The following is a 17137-nucleotide window of genomic DNA, read 5'->3' as shown; positions in this document are numbered from 1 at the left end:
CTTTATTAAGTACAAACATTTTTACAACAAGGGGCCATTATAACACTACTTGCCTAATTGTCCCGTGGCCTTTGTGCAATATGATTGTTAAATAATCCACAAACGTCTGTGTAGCCATACTGTGTGTTTATTTGAACACCATCTCATCCATCCATAGTGACATCTACATACCACTGAGTAACTTGCAAGCAAGCAAACAAATGGGTCAATGATATGTGACACCTGACCACTGTGTGCCTCTTATTACAACACACTTGCTCCCGATTACATTTTAACCTTTTTGTACCTTTTACCATACCACCTACTGTACAAAAGAGGGAATTACAAGTGAACATACAAGAATGACCACAACACAAAAATGGCTCCAACATTCTCTGTAACTGACAAAATTTTAAGCCGACCAGAGCTGCTGTTCCTCATGGAAGGAGAACACTAGAGTCTTTTTAAAGCCATAAGTCTGATTCTGGGGGGAATATCACTCTAGGAAGAGTCAACAAGGTAATCTGAAGCACTGTGTTCATGACAGTGGTGTTAAGTCACACTTAAAATGATAAAAACTTTCATTTTCATCCTTTGATTCATGAGAAAATGATGGTTCATCAAATTCAGATATAATAACCAACAGAACTGAGCAGACACACATCTGAGCTGTAATTAATCTGCAATAAGGCCAAAGTCAACCAAACAAGTTTCAAGACATACATTGTCATCGTGCTGACAGAGGAATTTTTACTAAATTTGAGGAAGCAACCGACTCACTTTTTTTGAAAATCCAGAGCAAACTCCTTCAGAAATAATTGGAAGAGAGGTGTTCGAACAGAGATCTTAAGGCTTGTGATCTGCCCCATCAGCTTTGTTAATGTTTTAATTAATTTAAAAGGAACATCTGATTTAAAACTAAACAAACAAGTTATCCAACTATCAAAATGAACTGGAACTTGACTCACATTGACTGACAGATGTTTTAACACTAACTGTGCACTGAAGTAAACAGGTCAACATTTTCAATTATGCTTGGTTGAGAAACAAACAAAATGCTGTTTTTTCATCTACAACTGCAAACCTGATACCCTGCAAAAAATATACCTGCAATTTATATAATAGAATAAAGTTTAAAGGTCTTTTACAGTCAGAAAGTAAATAGCCTAATGCTGTGTTAATGTAATATCATAACGAGCAGTCAAAAACCATTTCTTTCAGCCTCTCAGGAATTTGAGAAATTACTTCAATGTCTTCCACATGTGGAAAAGAGTAACAGAAGTATCAAAAAAACTGTCAGTGCAGGTTGTTGCAATTACAGTTCAATAAAATCCAATATTAACAGTCATTTAATCTAATTAAACAGGATTTATACACTGGTGGTGTTTGTATGGTTTCACAGACTATTTATCTGGAGAGACTACTATGGAGCAAGAGCAGCTGAAGCAATTACTGAGAGTAGGTAGAGCAGATTTCCAACTGGGTGTGCACAAAATTGGGACTGCACATTAAAGTATTGTTCTAATTTTTAAAATCTCTACTCATGCACTGTTAAATCTTGATTCTAAATGACTGATTCAAACAGCTGGTATTTGTTTTGAGTTCGCTCAGTAGTTTTGTTATGAATCATTTCCATACATGTAAATTAACCATGTTATTTCTTGTCATGCTCGACTATAACATAGCTTTGTGCCAGATGCTCTTCCTCTCCTCGGCCTGTTTCCGCTCTTTCAGTGTCTCTTCGGTCCTGCTGCTCTGTGCTGCCTCCTTTACAGGTCTGACAGTCCGCTGTACTGATGGTCAAAGGAGAGGGGTGACATGGGGTGGGCTGCTTCTGCTCTTTCATCACAGCAGGATCAGCCTGAGAGGATCTGGTACATCTTCTGGCAGCATGGCTCAGTCCTGGACCTGTCTCCATCACTGGCATCCTGAGGTTCTGCTCATCTGCTTTTCTCTCCTTCTTCCTTCTCTCTTTATTTGTGTTCTCCTCTCCTCTCTTGTGTTCTTTTTTCATCTTCAATTCCTTTTTGGTCTCTCTAAGCTCCTGACCCTTATCCATGGAGCTCAGTGAGGGAAGCCCTGGATTGGCCTGTCTCTTATTTTGTAGGTCTGTGCAAATCAAAGTTCAGATTACAAATGTTAGACATTTGACCACACAGTATATACTGTGGAAACTATCCTTTCACTATCTTAGAGTTGTGGATGGAAGTACCTTAGTTTGTCAGATATTTAATTTTCAAAAAAAAAAAAAAAAAGTAATTTAGCCTAAAATACACATTCCTGTCAGGCTGTTTCTCAATTCACTTGAATAAAATCACATATACTGTGACAGAAGGTTTTGGCACATTTATTGTAGAATAGAAATGTGCACAATTTACTGGAACATGTTGTACATGTAAGTTGAAATGACATCATTTAGATGTGCATTTATTTATTCATTTAATTATTGTCTTTTACACTGGATCATAGTCCACACATACAATGGAAAAAGAATTCATGAAAATTGTAGTATGTCCAAAATAGCTGTTGGTGAGTGACAGGTGTAAAAGAAAACTGAAACTTCAGGACCAGTTCTGTGGCAAATTCAGGTTAGTTCTAGTCGCTGTGTTGTGGAGACAGAAGTTCACAACAAGGCTATAGAATTCAGTCTGCCAGAATGAGATTCTGGTCAAGATTAAATACAATTTAAAGAGAACAATAGTTTTGGGCCTTCTCCCGTGTCTGAGTAGATTTACATTGTTTAAATTGTTTCATTGCAAAAGGCGAATTGATTACTGGGCTTCCTGGATAAATAGATTACACTTCAGTGTTACTCAGATTACTATTGTAATGATGAAAGGCCAAAAGAAAGAGCCGCCGAGGAGCAAGCGAGGTTCCTGTGATAGTAACAGTGTGACTCCTCAGAGGACTGGTCTGGGCTCTCCTCACAAGGTGACAAAGATTTAATCACAGAGGTCTGTTAATTCACGTAAAATATTTTGTCTCAACACAGAGCTCACTGTCATATAGAAGGGCAGACACTTTAATCACATGCCACAGTGTGTGTGTGTGTGTTACCTGCTATTGTTCGCTGTTGTGTCCAGGTTGGAGGGTCTGAGATGGGCTGAGGCTTTCCAGGCTTCAGCTTCCATTCTGCCATGGATCCATCTTTCAGTGTGATATGCTGGGAAATAGCCTGAGGATGAATGAGCTCATCATCAACTCTGCTTCCATCAGTGTTACTTAACCTGCTGCTAATGGTGTCTCCTGAGGTGTTCCTATCATTAGATCCACTGCTTCTGCCATTGTCACCAAACGCGTGCAATCCTGTGCTGCTATGATTTTTACTGCAGACATTTGTAGGATTTTTCATACAGTCTCTTCTGGGAAGCTCAGCAGCTTTACTGCCATCACTGTAATTATTAGTGCCGGCAGTATGAACAGCTTTACTGCTGCTCTTGCTGGTGTTTGCTTGGTAGGGTTTGTCTGGTAGCAGAGGGCGGCCCCTGAAGGCCAGGTCAGGGTAGGTCATCTGCATCTCCATAATGGACTGGTCTTCGCTGATGAGGTTGCAGCATCGAGGCTTGGGCTGATGGTTCACTGCAAGCCTTGTGTCCAAATAAGGAGGTACCTGGAGAAATAAACAAAGATGACTTCAGTACAAACTGAGGCTGGTTATGTTTGTTAACCTGGTTCCTCAGTCTGTGATGTCATGCAGTGTTTTGTGTGTGTTGATGTATTTTGTCCTACATTTGACAGAAAATATTTAAGTATTTTACATTTCAGTAAACTCTACGGATATCAGCCAAATTGTGTCCCCCAACCCCCTCCACATGATTTTTTTACAATCAATAATACAAATTTTGTAATACATATTGTAACATGCTCATGTCAACTTTAAAATGTGAAATACACATTGTAATGAGCAGCCATTGTACAAATGTGTGTGTGAATGGCTGAATGCAGACTTGTAGTGCAGTGTTGCAAAAATCACTTTGAGTGGTCATCAGACTAGAAAAGCACTATATAAATAAAGTCAATTTATCATACAATCATACATAATATTCTTATGATATTCACAAAGGAATTAGACAGAACCACATTTCCATCTGCCGACAAGCTATAAGATAGCTTTTGGAAGGTCTTGAAAGAACCAAGATCACCTTGTCTACAGTTCTGATGATGGACTCAAAGCCAACAATGATATCTGAAAGAAGTTGGGCACCCTTTTCTGATACTGGCCTTCTTGAAAGGAATGCCCTTCAATTACTATTGAGATCAATTAGCTTGGAAAATAAGCACAAGAAGGCAAGGCTGTTTTTAAAGGGAGACAGAGAGTGAGAAACACAAATGCTAAAAATTCAATCAGAAAATAAGTGGAAGGCTGAAGAAGCACATGTTGTGAAACTTAGACGTTGGTGTGGTCATTTTCTGTGTCCGTCGGAGATAAGATGCAGAGGAAGATCGGAATTATTAGGGGTCCAAAACTGTGGAAGGCCAAGGCAGCAGAATAAGGAAGCTTTTGGCTTCAGAGGGAGAGAAAAGGTGTAGGGAAAGAGGAACCTAGGGCTAGCTGCAAGGCATGGACGGTCCCTGCTACACTGGTGCACCAGTGGTGCACTAGTGTGATCACAGCTGTGTAGACTTGAAATCTTGTAGCATCACACACTGCTTAACACCACAGGGGATTCTTTTTAACAGTATTTCAATAGTTTATAGTATATCTAGGTATATCTACTTTTATGTTATCCTGTGTGCATGTGTGCATGCATCTGTAAGTGTCTGTATGTTTGTGTGTTTACTTGTCTGTGCGTGCAACAAATATGCATATATGTCTAATGTCACGTGAGTGGGCAGCAAAAAATATGTTCTCTCAAGCACTTCACTTGTTACTGATAACACATTTAAATGTCATCATTACTTAATTGTACACAGCAGGAAGGTTTTATTGGGGATGTTGAAATGTCTGTTGAACATAGCACTACTGGGCTCACATTTAACCGCCAGATGTTTATCTTGTATAGCTTAGTTCTATATTTTTATCTCACTATTTTTTTTTTCTTATATTGTTAGTTGGTATTTTGTATTGTATTTTTGCCTCCTTACTTGAAAGTTGTTCTTTTTTGCATGCCCTTGTGTTTCCACCCTTTGAGCTGCTGGAAATGTAAATTTCTCCTTGGAGATTAATAAAGTATCTATCGTCCTTCTCCACACAGTCAACCAGCCCTCTGCACTCAGCCCTACCTCTTTTCCATCTGCCTCTTCCGTCTTCTTCTTCACCTCCTCTTCCTTTTGCTCTATCATTGTCTTCTTTTCTGTAGGTGCTTCCAGTTTCGTATGCCTCACTCTCCTATGGAGAACCTCCAGCCTCTCCTGCAATGTAAGATTACAACTGTCACATGGAAGCCATGAAATGAGACAGAGCTACTGTGGCCTTTGACCATGTTCTATGGCTGCCATTAACTTGCATATAGAAGGCAGAAGGCAGGGAGACATGCAGTATCACTATGGCATGGCATATGGCATGTTAATATTCCATATTAATGAACTACAAACATTTACAGTGTGTATTCAACCATTATTCAAAGAAAAAAGGCATTCAATATTATGAGCCTACTGTATGATGAGCCTAATGTATGATGCACGTCGTTTTTTTTCTTCTTGTGTCATAGTACTTAGATTTTGCTCATTTCAGTCTGGAATTATATTCCTTCTTTATTTTTTCATTTTCTTTGTATTTAGCTTTTTTAAAGCTACTTTGTGTTGGATTTGGAAATGTTTCAGATAGCAGGTCCTCCGATCTGACACAGGAACACACATACCAGAAACACGCTGATGACACCATTTTTCACCAGTGTTGATTGACAAACAAAAATATATGCCATCAGAATCCTTTGAAAGATGCTTTAATTACACACAAAATCCACAGTGACCTTAAATAAAGCAGAACACTACATAATTCACTGTAGTAAAATCAGTTACCGTTTGATTGGACTACAATACGGCAAACATGAAACACGGCTGGATGATTTCTGATCATACCTGCGGTCCCATCTGATCGTTATCCAGGAGTTCAAGGAGATGGTAACATTCCACCCTGGCCAACAGCAGCTCAAAAGCCACCAGCATGGCTCTGTCTGGGTTAGCATCCTCCCTGAGTCTGTACTCGCTGAAATACATGAGACAGTAAAGAGGAGAACCTTTCACAGATTAGAGAAACTGAGTTTAAGACATCAGGTTGGTGTCTTTCCCCTTTTGTTCTAAGATTCGCTCCCTGAATATGTTAGAGGTACCCCAAACCCCCAAATGTAATTTAATCTACCTAGAAAAGTTTAAAACTCAATACAATTCACAAAAGTTTCCAATTTTGAGATTCTGTGTCAACTCCGGGTGCTGTAACAAATCAAGAAGTGTATCTTTCAGCCCAAGTTTGATTGTGAAAACATTCACAAGGATATGAACAAGTCAGAGGTTTCACACATTTCAAAGTCAGATAAAGATTTTGTCCTTCACTTTTTTACAAATAAATTTAAGAGAGAAATTAAGAAAACATTTGTAAATGAGACATTATATATAAGGTGCCATTTTCTTGACATGTTTTGCCTAAACATTTAAAGTCTCACCCATGTTCTCACCCAAGTTCAGGCCTATTAAACTCTTTACAAGTGGATTTGGATATAGTGTATGTTTGTCCTGGCATGGTAACACCCTAGCAGCTGTAAGAACAGACCTTGTGGCTTGGTGTCAGCATTTATTGTCACTCTTCTGGTTTGTCTTCTCCTTGCTCCCTACCTTTGTGGAGTGTCAGTATGTGGCAGGTAGCCAATAGAGGCCAGGACTGACTGAATGGTAGAACTGCTGAGAACTGGCAGGAGACAGTAAACAAATGGACCTGTAAAAGTCTGAAGGAGACAAAGAGAAACAGAAACACATTTTATTTGTGATGAAATAAAAGACATTAATTTATTAAGGATCTCTAACATTAGGTCATTAAATAACTGTGACAATATATAGGGAGTGGGACATTTTATAGTTGTAAAACAAACTTGTCGGTTCTCTCTGGAAGAGAAACTATGTCATGGAGATATTAGCTGTAGTACTACGCACTAGTAGTACTACGCAAGTATATTTGCGATGCAAAAAGAGGTGGTGTTTGAAGCAGGTGGTGTTGAGACAGTGACAGATTGGAAATACATTTTGCTGTCTCTTAAAGAGACAGCAAAATGTTTAATTGTCAGTAATGTGACGTCTGTTGGTACAGGTAGTATGTCATTTTGTGTTAGTAAACATTTTTTGTAGATTGTTTGTATAATAACTGCAAAAATAGTATACTATGACAATTAATATTCTATATAGTTGATGCTGTACACACTTTGCATGTGGTATAGAACTGGGACACAGTTACTGTTTCTAAATGACATAAAACACTTCTTCCTTTGTGGCTGACAGACACACCAATGAAATATACGTAGGTATCTGCTAGAAGCCTGTCAAAATATTGGATGGAAAGACATCAAGGGACAGACCATTTGACACCGCCCTCATCAGACTCAGGAATTTAAGTTTTGAGTTTGACAAAAGGGATCCCCGGAACACTGACTACTGAATCTCTACAGGTTCAGATGAATACTTCTTTCCCACTTAAACTTACGACTTCTTAACTTGTCATAGCTATCCCAAGTGAAATAAATATATGCTTAAAATACTAAATACTGTTATATTTTTCCAGTACATTTATATAAATGTGTTCTTACTTTAAATAGATTGAAAGCATACTTTTAATAAATACACTACAGTGAAATATTTTAATAAAACTAAAAAGTTACACTTTTAAAGTGCACTTTAAACACAATATAGTACACTTCACACACCGTACACTACACTTATACAGCTCAAAAGTATATTCATTTTATGCTGTCACAACATAAATTGTCACATATTTTTACTTGCTAATGTGTATATATACTGTGTGTGTGTATATATATATTTAGAGTCTAGGTGCTAAACTGGCCTATCTGCAGTCCCGACTTGACACTCATTGGAAGTGTTATTACATGTGAAATACAACAAAGGAGACCTCAAACTGTTGAGCATCTGAAATCAAAAACAATTAAATTTCTCAGTTTCAACATTTGATATGATGTCTTTGTGTCTTTTCTATTAAGTATGGGGTTTCAGTGTTTTGTAAATCATCACATTCTGTTTCTATTGACATTTTACACAGTGTCCCAACTTTTTTGGAAACAGGGTTGCACATTTATGTTGCCCAGCGGAATATCCTTTAATACTGTTCAGATGAGCCACCGTAAGCACAAACATTTCTGCATTTCAAAATCTAAAGATTACTGATTAGAATTAAATTGACAGTATCAGGCTGCAAGAGGATCTCTGTGTATTTTGTTTGTCACATGACCTCTCCTCTAGCAATGCGATTAGGTTATCAACCTGGTAAAATATAATATTAACTTTCTGATGTATGAAATAAAATAGGTTTTAATATAACTCTATAAACCATTTCAGCATTCATTCAGTTAAAGGACAATCCAACAAGCTTATTACCATGACATCTACTGAGCATATCCATGCTCTGCAGACAAAGAAGCCTTTGTGTTTCCATGCCAGGCTGGATTACCAACTAGACTGCTCTCTTTATATGTTGTATATGCCTTCATTAATTTGTCTTTAATTAAATAATTCCTGGCAACCCTGGAGCCAGATAATATACTAGTGTAGAAAAACTATCCATGCTGCACAGAGAGAGGCAAGAATGGGGTAACAATGGAGGCCATGCATGTTTTTGACCATCTGCGTAACGTCACCCACATGAGAAATGACAGATAAGAAATGATTGTGTTTGGCTTGGTTGTATCTAATTAAATGGGAGCCTCTAGGGGCTTTCAACTGTCTTGCTTTATAGTCACATTTTTAAAAGGAAACTGTCTTGCGATACAGTTTTGATAATGTCTTATATACAATGTTCAAATAATATTATGCATACATATTCCCAGCAGTCCCTTTACAGTTTGAACTACAGCATTTGGCACCAAGTATAATATTTAAATTCAGTTGTGTGAAAAATTATTCTGCATTAGAAATTAATAAAGAGAACACAAAACTTTGGAGCAAGGTGGAAGTGGAAGAAAGAAAGAAAGAAAGAAAGAAAGAAAGAAAGAAAGAAAGCGTGCGACCTTGAGTGTCCTGATTTCCTTCTTCCATGGTTGAAGGAACAGGTTGAGGCAGATCGTTTCCAGCAGTTCGGCGGCTCTGATGAAAGCAGACAGAACTTTCCTGTAGTCTGTGCTCAGGGCTCCACAACCCTCACTCAAAGCCTGATAGAATGGGAGCATCACGAAAGTTTCACTCGGTTCAGGATCCATCAGAAGATACCAAGCCGCCTTCTTCAGCAGGCAGGTATCACGGCACGGCCGAACATCTGTACACTGCTGAAGATAACATTTCAAATAATCGTCATAAACCTCCTGGCGAGAAACCTGCATCTGCTCCTCTGCTCTGATATCGTCCGTCATGACCGACACACAGCTAGTTTTTGTAAAACTATAATGAGGAAGTATTCCTGTCAAACACATGGTAAAACACCTTGAATGAGGAAGTGAAAGTGACAGCAGCGAGATTTAAACAAAATACATAAAATAAAACAAAATATAACTATTTATTAGGTACATCCAGACGAAGCTGTACAATTGCTCAAATGGCGAACCTAAGTTGCATTATGGTGTGAAATTACAATGTCTTACTATATTGTTGCAGTGTAAATGTACTGTGTAGTTACATTTTTATGCATTCAGGAACTTGTAGGATGAAAAGAATCCTGTTGTAAGAGGTGAAAATGCTGAAGTCATACATTTCCTCAATAGAAATCCTATAATTGATGCTTTCAAACATTAAAAAAAAATTACTATCTGTAACTATTGCGAGAACACAATGTTTTATTTTGAAAACGCTAACCCGGATGTATTGAGAATTGTTTCCATGGTCAGCAGTGTGTTGCCATATCCTCGGCACGGTGTACTGTCTTCTCAGCATCGGGGACTCTTGGCAGTGTGCTGGCGCTTTTGTTGAGGTAAGTAACAGTTAAAGAAAATGTTGTACCATTAAGTCGGGAGGCCAAACCAATGGCAATTTGTTTGCTTGATAAAGATTTTCAGCCATATACAATGTTATCTCTTAATGATATAGTTAGGATATAATTGTTACTGGATGTGTTTACTTTCAGAGTCTCTGCGCAGTGACAGCGAAGACGGGCGAGAGTAGGCTCCTTTTACATCAATAAAAATCTGTTTTAATCACTAATTTGTGTCACTTTATCGACCGCTTTAGTAGTAAGCCGTGTTCCTAAGCGGGATAATGTATAGTGAGCAGTTTCCTATGGTCCCTGCTCACTATACATAATCTCTTACGTGATTGAAACATGACGGATACTCATGTTCTTGTATTATTGCTCTTGGAGAATGTAGCGTTAAGTTAGGCTCATCTGAATTACAGCCAATCACTGCAGAATACTTACACTAGCGAACTTTCTCCTCCACCTCGTTCAAACGTGACAGCTGTGGGGGCAGAATCTTCATACCGTTCAGTTAAAAGACCTCTCGGAAGGATGCGTTCATGTATCCTCGCTCATGGCTCCTCCTCGATCCCTCCTCGCTTCTCGCCCTTTAAGACGGCCGGCAAGATGGCAGAGCAGAAGTACTTCCGGCTCGAGCGAGGACCGAGGAGCGAGGACACGACAATCCAGAGAAATGAGATGCACCCAAAGATTACGGAAGGCAAAAAGGCTTCCGGGGAAAAGAAAAAACCCACATGGGACGAGAGCTGTGAGTTGGAGGGTGGTTGAAAAGGTTAACGTCGAGGTGGATGATATTTGTAGACCACAATACTTTTAAGTGTTGGCACAGACACTATCTTGCAGTTAACATCTAGTGTATCTTGTTGTTTAGTAAGTCGCCAGTTTGAAGTGAACGCGTGATCAGGGCAGCCACGTGTTGTTGTTTTTTTTTATTAACTTGGTTGTGGACTATGTAACGTGGACGTTTTGCTAGAACCGTCTTGAGGGACAGTCCGCTATAAACGGCGGTCGTAGCGGTCACAGAAAAGACAGGAACAGAAACAGCATCGTGTAGCAGCTCGGGACGCCTCTGGACTGTGTGTCACCGTCCTGTGAGTATCAAACAACTGTGTCCCTGCGCGCGCGTGTGTGTTACTGCGGAGTGCACTGACGTGTGAGCCCCAAGTTTGGTAATACTTTGAACATTTCATAGGGTTGAACCGTTTAAATGCAAATTATTAAACTGGAACTCTTTACTTGTTATTGATGCCTGTGAAGTTTGGATCCAGCCAGGATGGATTACTACATATCAACACACCCGTACCTGCACACATGGACACTGATACACACACATACAGAGATGTGGGTTGTTATTGTGAAGATTACGGTTGTGGTTGGGATAAATGTCTTGATTTGTTCATTCATTACTAGGGCAGAAAATTACTGAGTTAGCTGTGAAGTACCCTACTTGAAACATGGAGGGCAAAAGAAACACTTTGAGTGAATACCAGATAAGAAAGAGACATCATAATACATGGGGGAAAATTTATTTCTCTTTCTGTATTATGATCATAAGGTTTGCATACTGCAATGTGACATACCTATCATTGTTTCTGGGGAATACAACTGCAGCTCATAGTATATGAATTTAGTAGTTCCACAGAGGAGGCACCGCCCTGTTATTCATTGGTTATCTATTATAGTTTGCAGCTGCATACATGTGTGGTCAGTAGTAAGATAGTTATTACATAAGGTTTGTATGTGCTTATCCTTTTCATTCAAGCTTGTACTGAAAGCATCTATCATAAAATGGGAGATTTAGCCAGCTCAACGTCAACTGCTCACCTCAGGATTCTGTTAAGTGAAAATTGAAATAGCAGCCCATTCTAATGGCAAGCACACCCAATGCACTGCTTTGTTTGATTCTGCTGGTCAGAATGTATAACTGTCATAGCTCTTATATCATAGCTTTGGGGCATTCAATCGTTCGCAACTGGACCTCGTCAATTTGTCTTAGAAGACGTTTCGCCTCTCATCCGAGCAGGCTTCATCAGTTCGTACGCAACCAGACTAGATAGGACAGCTCTAGTCCAATGCAATGATGTTAGGTTCAAGTATTTATCCCCTGAGTGAGACCAACCCACAAAAACAAGAATGGTATCACTCTATTGTGAGGCAAACGATCCCCCCATTAAGGCGGGGTGGGGTGCAACCCTTTGGTGTCAACGACAGTCGTTAGCCTCGTTAGTGTCCCATTGTTGTCATTGGGAGGCTCCTTGAGCCATGTGTGAATGGCTTTGTTGTTTGTTTTCAGAGGCTAAATCTTTGAATCTCTTAGGGAGAGATGAAAGGACAGCATTGTATGTGGGAGATAGGTGGTGTCTAAGACCTCCCCCTCTGTTCAGAGATGGTTTTTCAACCTTGACATAGATAGCTTCTCTTACCCCTCTTTCAAACCATCTGTCTTCTCTGTCCAGAATATGCACATTTTTATCCTCAAAGGAGTGTGCTTTCTCCTTGAGAGAAACAGAAAACCTACTCACACAGACCAATACCTCCTTTTTGACTCACATCACCCACTGGAACACAAACTAGGTGTTATCAGAACTCTACAACACAGAGCTGATAATGTTCCAACCAGCCAACAGGCAAGGGACAAGGAACACAAACACCTGAGAGGGGCCCTCAAAACCTGTGGTTATCCCAGCTGGTCTTTTGTGAAAAGTTCAGCTGCTTCCAGAAAGAACAGGGTGACAGAGGAAGAAAGGAGGGACAGACGACATAACATCGTCATTCCATATGTGTCTGGTGTATAAGAGAAGCTCAGGCGAATTTTCAACAAACACAACATCCCGGTACATTTCAAACCCGGGAACACTCTCAGACAAAGGCTGGTGCACCCTAAAGACCGGACACCTCACACTCAGAAGAACAACCTGGTGTATGCAGTCCAGTGCAGTGAGGAATGCACAGACTTGTATATTGGGGAAACCAAACAGCCACTGAGCAGACGCATGGCACAACACAGAAGGGCTAACTCTTCAGGGCTGGCCTCAGCTGTTTACCTGCATCAATGACCTGGATGAATGAGAATATTCACAGGCCTCTTATATCATACATAAATAAGGGGGTTGTAACTGATTGTGTAGCTACAGTAGTAACTAATGACAGTTTTGATAGTCGATCAAAAGTCATGTCTCCGGTTTCAGTTGCCTACATTAGCCAGCTTTAGCTATGCAGATTTGAGGATTTGCCGCAGGCACAGTCTTCTTTTTTTGCGTTTTATAATACTATATTAATTAAAAAGATTACAGTGAAATCATTAAAATTGTGCTTGAATATGGAAATATTCTTTTTTCTGCTTCAGATATGCATATGTATATGTGTTACAGCTTTGACACTGTGAATAAATCCCCTGGAAGTTCTGCATTTTAACTGCTGAGTGAGAGACAAGCCTGTCTGTCAGATGTGAGTTTTTTCAGATTCTTTTTAACTAGAATTCATGCTGTGATTGCATTTCTCATTTCAGTTTTGTTCTGAATGTCCTGCTGCAGGTTTAGAGAAGCGCTGTCATGAAGAATAGAAGTGGTGGCTGGCTGGACAGTCGGCTCAGACAGAGGGTGGAGCAGGTATACATCTATCTCCTCATTTTCCCGGGCTGTATGGTGTGAGTTCAGTGGTTTTAATTTCACAAATAAGCCTAAATGGAAATATTTGTGCAATCTCCCAGGTTAATAAAAGTAGATAAGCTCTGTAATTTGTATGGCACTTACACTATATGGCTAAATGTCAGTGGACACTTCGCCTCTCATCCGAGCAGGCTTCATCAGTTCGTACGCAACCAGACTAGATAGGACAGCTCTAGTCCAATGCAATGATGTTAGGTTCAAGTATTTATCCCCTGAGTGAGACCAACCCACAAAAACAAGAATGGTATCACTCTATTGTGAGGCAAACGATCCCCCCATTAAGGCAGGGTGGGGTGCAACCCTTTGGTGTCAACGACAGTCGTTAGCCTCGTTAGTGTCCCATTGTTGTCATTGGGAGGCTCCTTTTGTGGGTTGGTCTCACTCAGGGGATAAATACTTGAACCTAACATCATTGCATTGGACTAGAGCTGTCCTATCTAGTCTGGTTGTGTACGAACTGATGAAGCCTGCTCGGATGAGAGGCGAAACGTCTTCTAAGACAAACTGACGAGGTCCAGTTGCGAACGATTGAATGCCCTAAAGCTTACAATGACCTGGATGAATGAGAATATTCACAGGCATGTCAGTGGACACCTGACCATCACGCCTATTTGAGCTTGTTAGATACCCCATTCATAAACCATTGTCATTAATATAGAGTTAGACCCCCATTTGTGGCTGTAAAAGCCACCACTCTTGTGGGAAGGCTTTCTACAAGGTTTTGGATTGTATCTGTGGGAATTTGTGCCCATTCAGCCAAAAGAGCATTTGTGAGGTTAGGCACTGATGTTGAATGAATAGGCTTTGCTAAGTGTTCTCATTCCTCCCAAAGGTGTTCAGTGAGGTTGAGGTCAGGGCTCTGTGGAGGCCAGTCAAGTTCCTTCACACCAAACTTGTCTAGCCGTGTCTTTATGGATTTATCTTTGTGCACACAGGCACAGTCATGCTGGTTCTTCCCCAAACTGTTGGCAGAAAGTTCGTAGCACCCAGCTGACTATAATATCCTCATATACTGTAGCATTCAGTCGACCCTTAATGGAACTAAGGGGCAAAGCAGAAAACCTTGGAGAAAAGCCTCCTGTTAGCAATGGCTATGGCTGAAACACCTAACTTAATAATTTTCAGGGATGTCTGCTGACTTTTGGCCATATAATGTGTCTTTAACACAGGAGACAAGGATAAATTAAATCATGGGACAGTATGGCAACTGTCCTGCCATTAGAGGACATCATGACAGAGACAAAAGCACCAGTGTCACTCTCTCTTGTGCTTGCATGAAGTTCAGTGATCAGAGACTGTTTGAATTTTTGATTCTAGTGTCAGTCATCTTGAGCCTTTTTCATGATGAATTCTGTTTTCAGTATTTGACATCAAGCAGCAGTGAACATGTGGACCTGTCAGCCATTGCCCTGGAACTTCAAAAACTGTACAGGCAAGTTCATCAGAATAATGATTTATTTTTCCGTCAAACTCAAGCAGAGGTGGTGACTGTAGTTATGTTTGCTTCAATCATCATGACACTCTGACTTCTGTTGTCAGGAAATTATCCAATACATTAACACAGACACTTCTATTAAAATGTATAGAAGACTTTTTTCTGTTAAGCTGTTGAGTTACTCTACATGCAGGGAGGGTTGGATTAAGGGCAACTGGTCTTTGTTGTAGAAACAGAAACGTTTCTCCTCTCATCCAAGAGGCTTCTTAAGTTCTAACTGACTGGTGGTGAGTCCTAGGTATTTATTTCTGTGGGTTTGTTACCTGTTGAAGACTGACATATTTAAGTTTATCCTGCTATAATATCCAGTGAAAATAATTATTGAGTTAGATGTAAAAATATTCTGGCTCTACATGCTGATTTTGCTGCTTCTCTGATGTCCACCCTTCCTCTCACTCCTCTCCCGATTCCTTTAATTAAGACTTTGTTTCAACCAATCCAGAGTTAGTGATGATTGTTGAAGCAGTGAAAAGGTATACCAAGAAGATTTTGATGAGTTTTATTTTGTTTTTGTGTGTTATACAATGATAAGCTTACTGTTTCTGAATGGAGTCTGGTGGCTTTGGTGAGAGTGATATAACTGCTGTTTCTTGCAAAAAGGATCTTCCGGATCTGTCTGGAACTTTGCGTGATGTAGTCACCGATATTACCATGTCCCCCATCTTGCCTTCATTCTTCCTCCTCACATAGTCTCTCTCACTCTCTCTCTTATTGGTCCCTTTTCCTATTGTGCCATATCACTATGAAGTTATATCAATATGTTTTATTGATATTAATGCAGTTATTGGTATCAGACTGTCCTCAATATCTGCTGATAACCAAACCTGCACCAGATACCAAACACAACCCTCCTTGGATAACCATCACCTGGATGTTTGAGAATCTTCATAGACATTAAGTGAAACCCAACACAGTAAAGGCCAACAGCAGTGCAAACTACATCTCCCAAAATGACCACACAGTTGAATCAACACCTCTCTAAAAGAAGGTGGGGGTTATAGACAGACAGACAGACAGACTATATTTATCCCAAGCTGGGAAAGTGAAGTACAGCAGCAGCATTACACACAGTGAAATAAGTGGAAAAATTGTGAAATAAGACTATAAAGAACAAAATGTATGTAATAAAATACCAAAATAGCAAGCAGTAAAAATAATATACATAATAATAACATTTCAAAAATAGCAAACAGTAGTAATAAAAAGTATTGTACAAAAGACATATGACATAGACAAAGATATATATCTATATATATAATATTTAGCTGTTATTGTACAGTGTAATGGCAGGGTTATTGTAGGGTTGCTAAAAGTGGACACCGATTGTGTTATGATGCAGTGGGGCAAAAAAGTATTTAGTCAGCCACCAGTTGTGCAAGTTCTCCCACATAAAAGTATGAGAGTGGCTTGTTATTTTCATCATAAGTACACTTCAACTATGACAGACAGAATGGGGGGAAAGAATCCAGTAAATCACATTGTAGGATTTTTACGGAATTAATTGGTAAATTCCTCTGTAAAATAAGTATTTTGTCCACTATAAACATACAAGACCACTGATAATCTCTCTCGATCTGGGGCTCCATGCAAGATCTCACCCCGTGGGGTCAAAATGATCACAAGAACCTTGAGCGAAAATCCCAGAACCACACGGGGGGACCTAGTGAATGACCTGCAGAGAGCTGGGACCAAAGTAAAGTGGGACAAAGGCTACCATCAGTAACACACTACGCCACCAGGGACTCAAACCCTGCAGTGCCAGACGTGCCCCCCTGCTAAAGCCAGTGCACGTCCAGGCCCCGTCTGAAGTTTGCTAGAGAGTATTTGGATGATTCAGAAGGAGGAGGAGAAAGAATGCTGAGCTGCATCCATAGACCACCATACCTACTGTGAAGCTTGGGGGTGGAAACATCATACTTGGGGCTGTTTTTC

At 39.9% G+C, this 17137-nt stretch overlaps 2 protein-coding genes across 12 annotated transcripts in view; one reads left to right on the top strand and one right to left on the bottom strand.

Annotated features, from left to right (window-relative positions):
- Positions 1 to 107: 107 nt before the first annotated feature.
- On the bottom strand, positions 108 to 10610 carry LOC121613839. 4 transcript variants are annotated; one of them, XM_041947508.1, is made up of 7 exons: positions 10484 to 10610; positions 9147 to 9401; positions 6751 to 6860; positions 6001 to 6127; positions 5203 to 5331; positions 3037 to 3589; positions 108 to 2088 (listed from the first exon to the last, which is right to left on the bottom strand). In XM_041947508.1, the coding sequence occupies exons 2-7, from the start codon at positions 9333 to 9335 to the stop codon at positions 1634 to 1636; spliced, it is 1563 nt and encodes a 520-aa protein (XP_041803442.1). In that variant the 5' UTR covers positions 9336 to 9401; positions 10484 to 10610; the 3' UTR covers positions 108 to 1633. The 4 variants fall into 4 exon arrangements, with proteins under 4 accessions (XP_041803442.1, XP_041803443.1, XP_041803441.1 ...); XM_041947509.1 differs by having other exon boundaries at positions 9147 to 9398; positions 10484 to 10600; XM_041947507.1 differs by lacking the exon at positions 10484 to 10610 and adding an exon at positions 9925 to 10014.
- The window catches only part of nvl (nuclear VCP like), a 27723-nt gene continuing 20554 nt past the window's right edge, over positions 9969 to 17137 (top strand). Inside the window, exons 1-4 of one of the 8 annotated variants that reach the window (XM_041947494.1) lie at positions 9971 to 10039; positions 13414 to 13489; positions 13576 to 13650; positions 15072 to 15142. In XM_041947494.1, coding sequence (XP_041803428.1) covers positions 13594 to 13650; positions 15072 to 15142 — 128 coding nt within the window. In that variant the 5' untranslated portion in view covers positions 9971 to 10039; positions 13414 to 13489; positions 13576 to 13593. Of the gene's footprint in view, positions 10040 to 10435; positions 11134 to 13055; positions 13490 to 13575; positions 13689 to 15071; positions 15143 to 17137 lie in introns of those variants that run through there. The other 7 variants (XM_041947493.1, XM_041947495.1, XM_041947497.1 and 4 more) reach the window with 7 other exon arrangements.

The sequence above is a fragment of the Chelmon rostratus genome, chromosome 11 (genome assembly GCF_017976325.1).
Source record: "Chelmon rostratus isolate fCheRos1 chromosome 11, fCheRos1.pri, whole genome shotgun sequence".
Taxonomy (NCBI): domain Eukaryota; kingdom Metazoa; phylum Chordata; class Actinopteri; order Chaetodontiformes; family Chaetodontidae; genus Chelmon; species Chelmon rostratus.
This window is presented reverse-complemented; position numbering and strand designations above follow the sequence as displayed.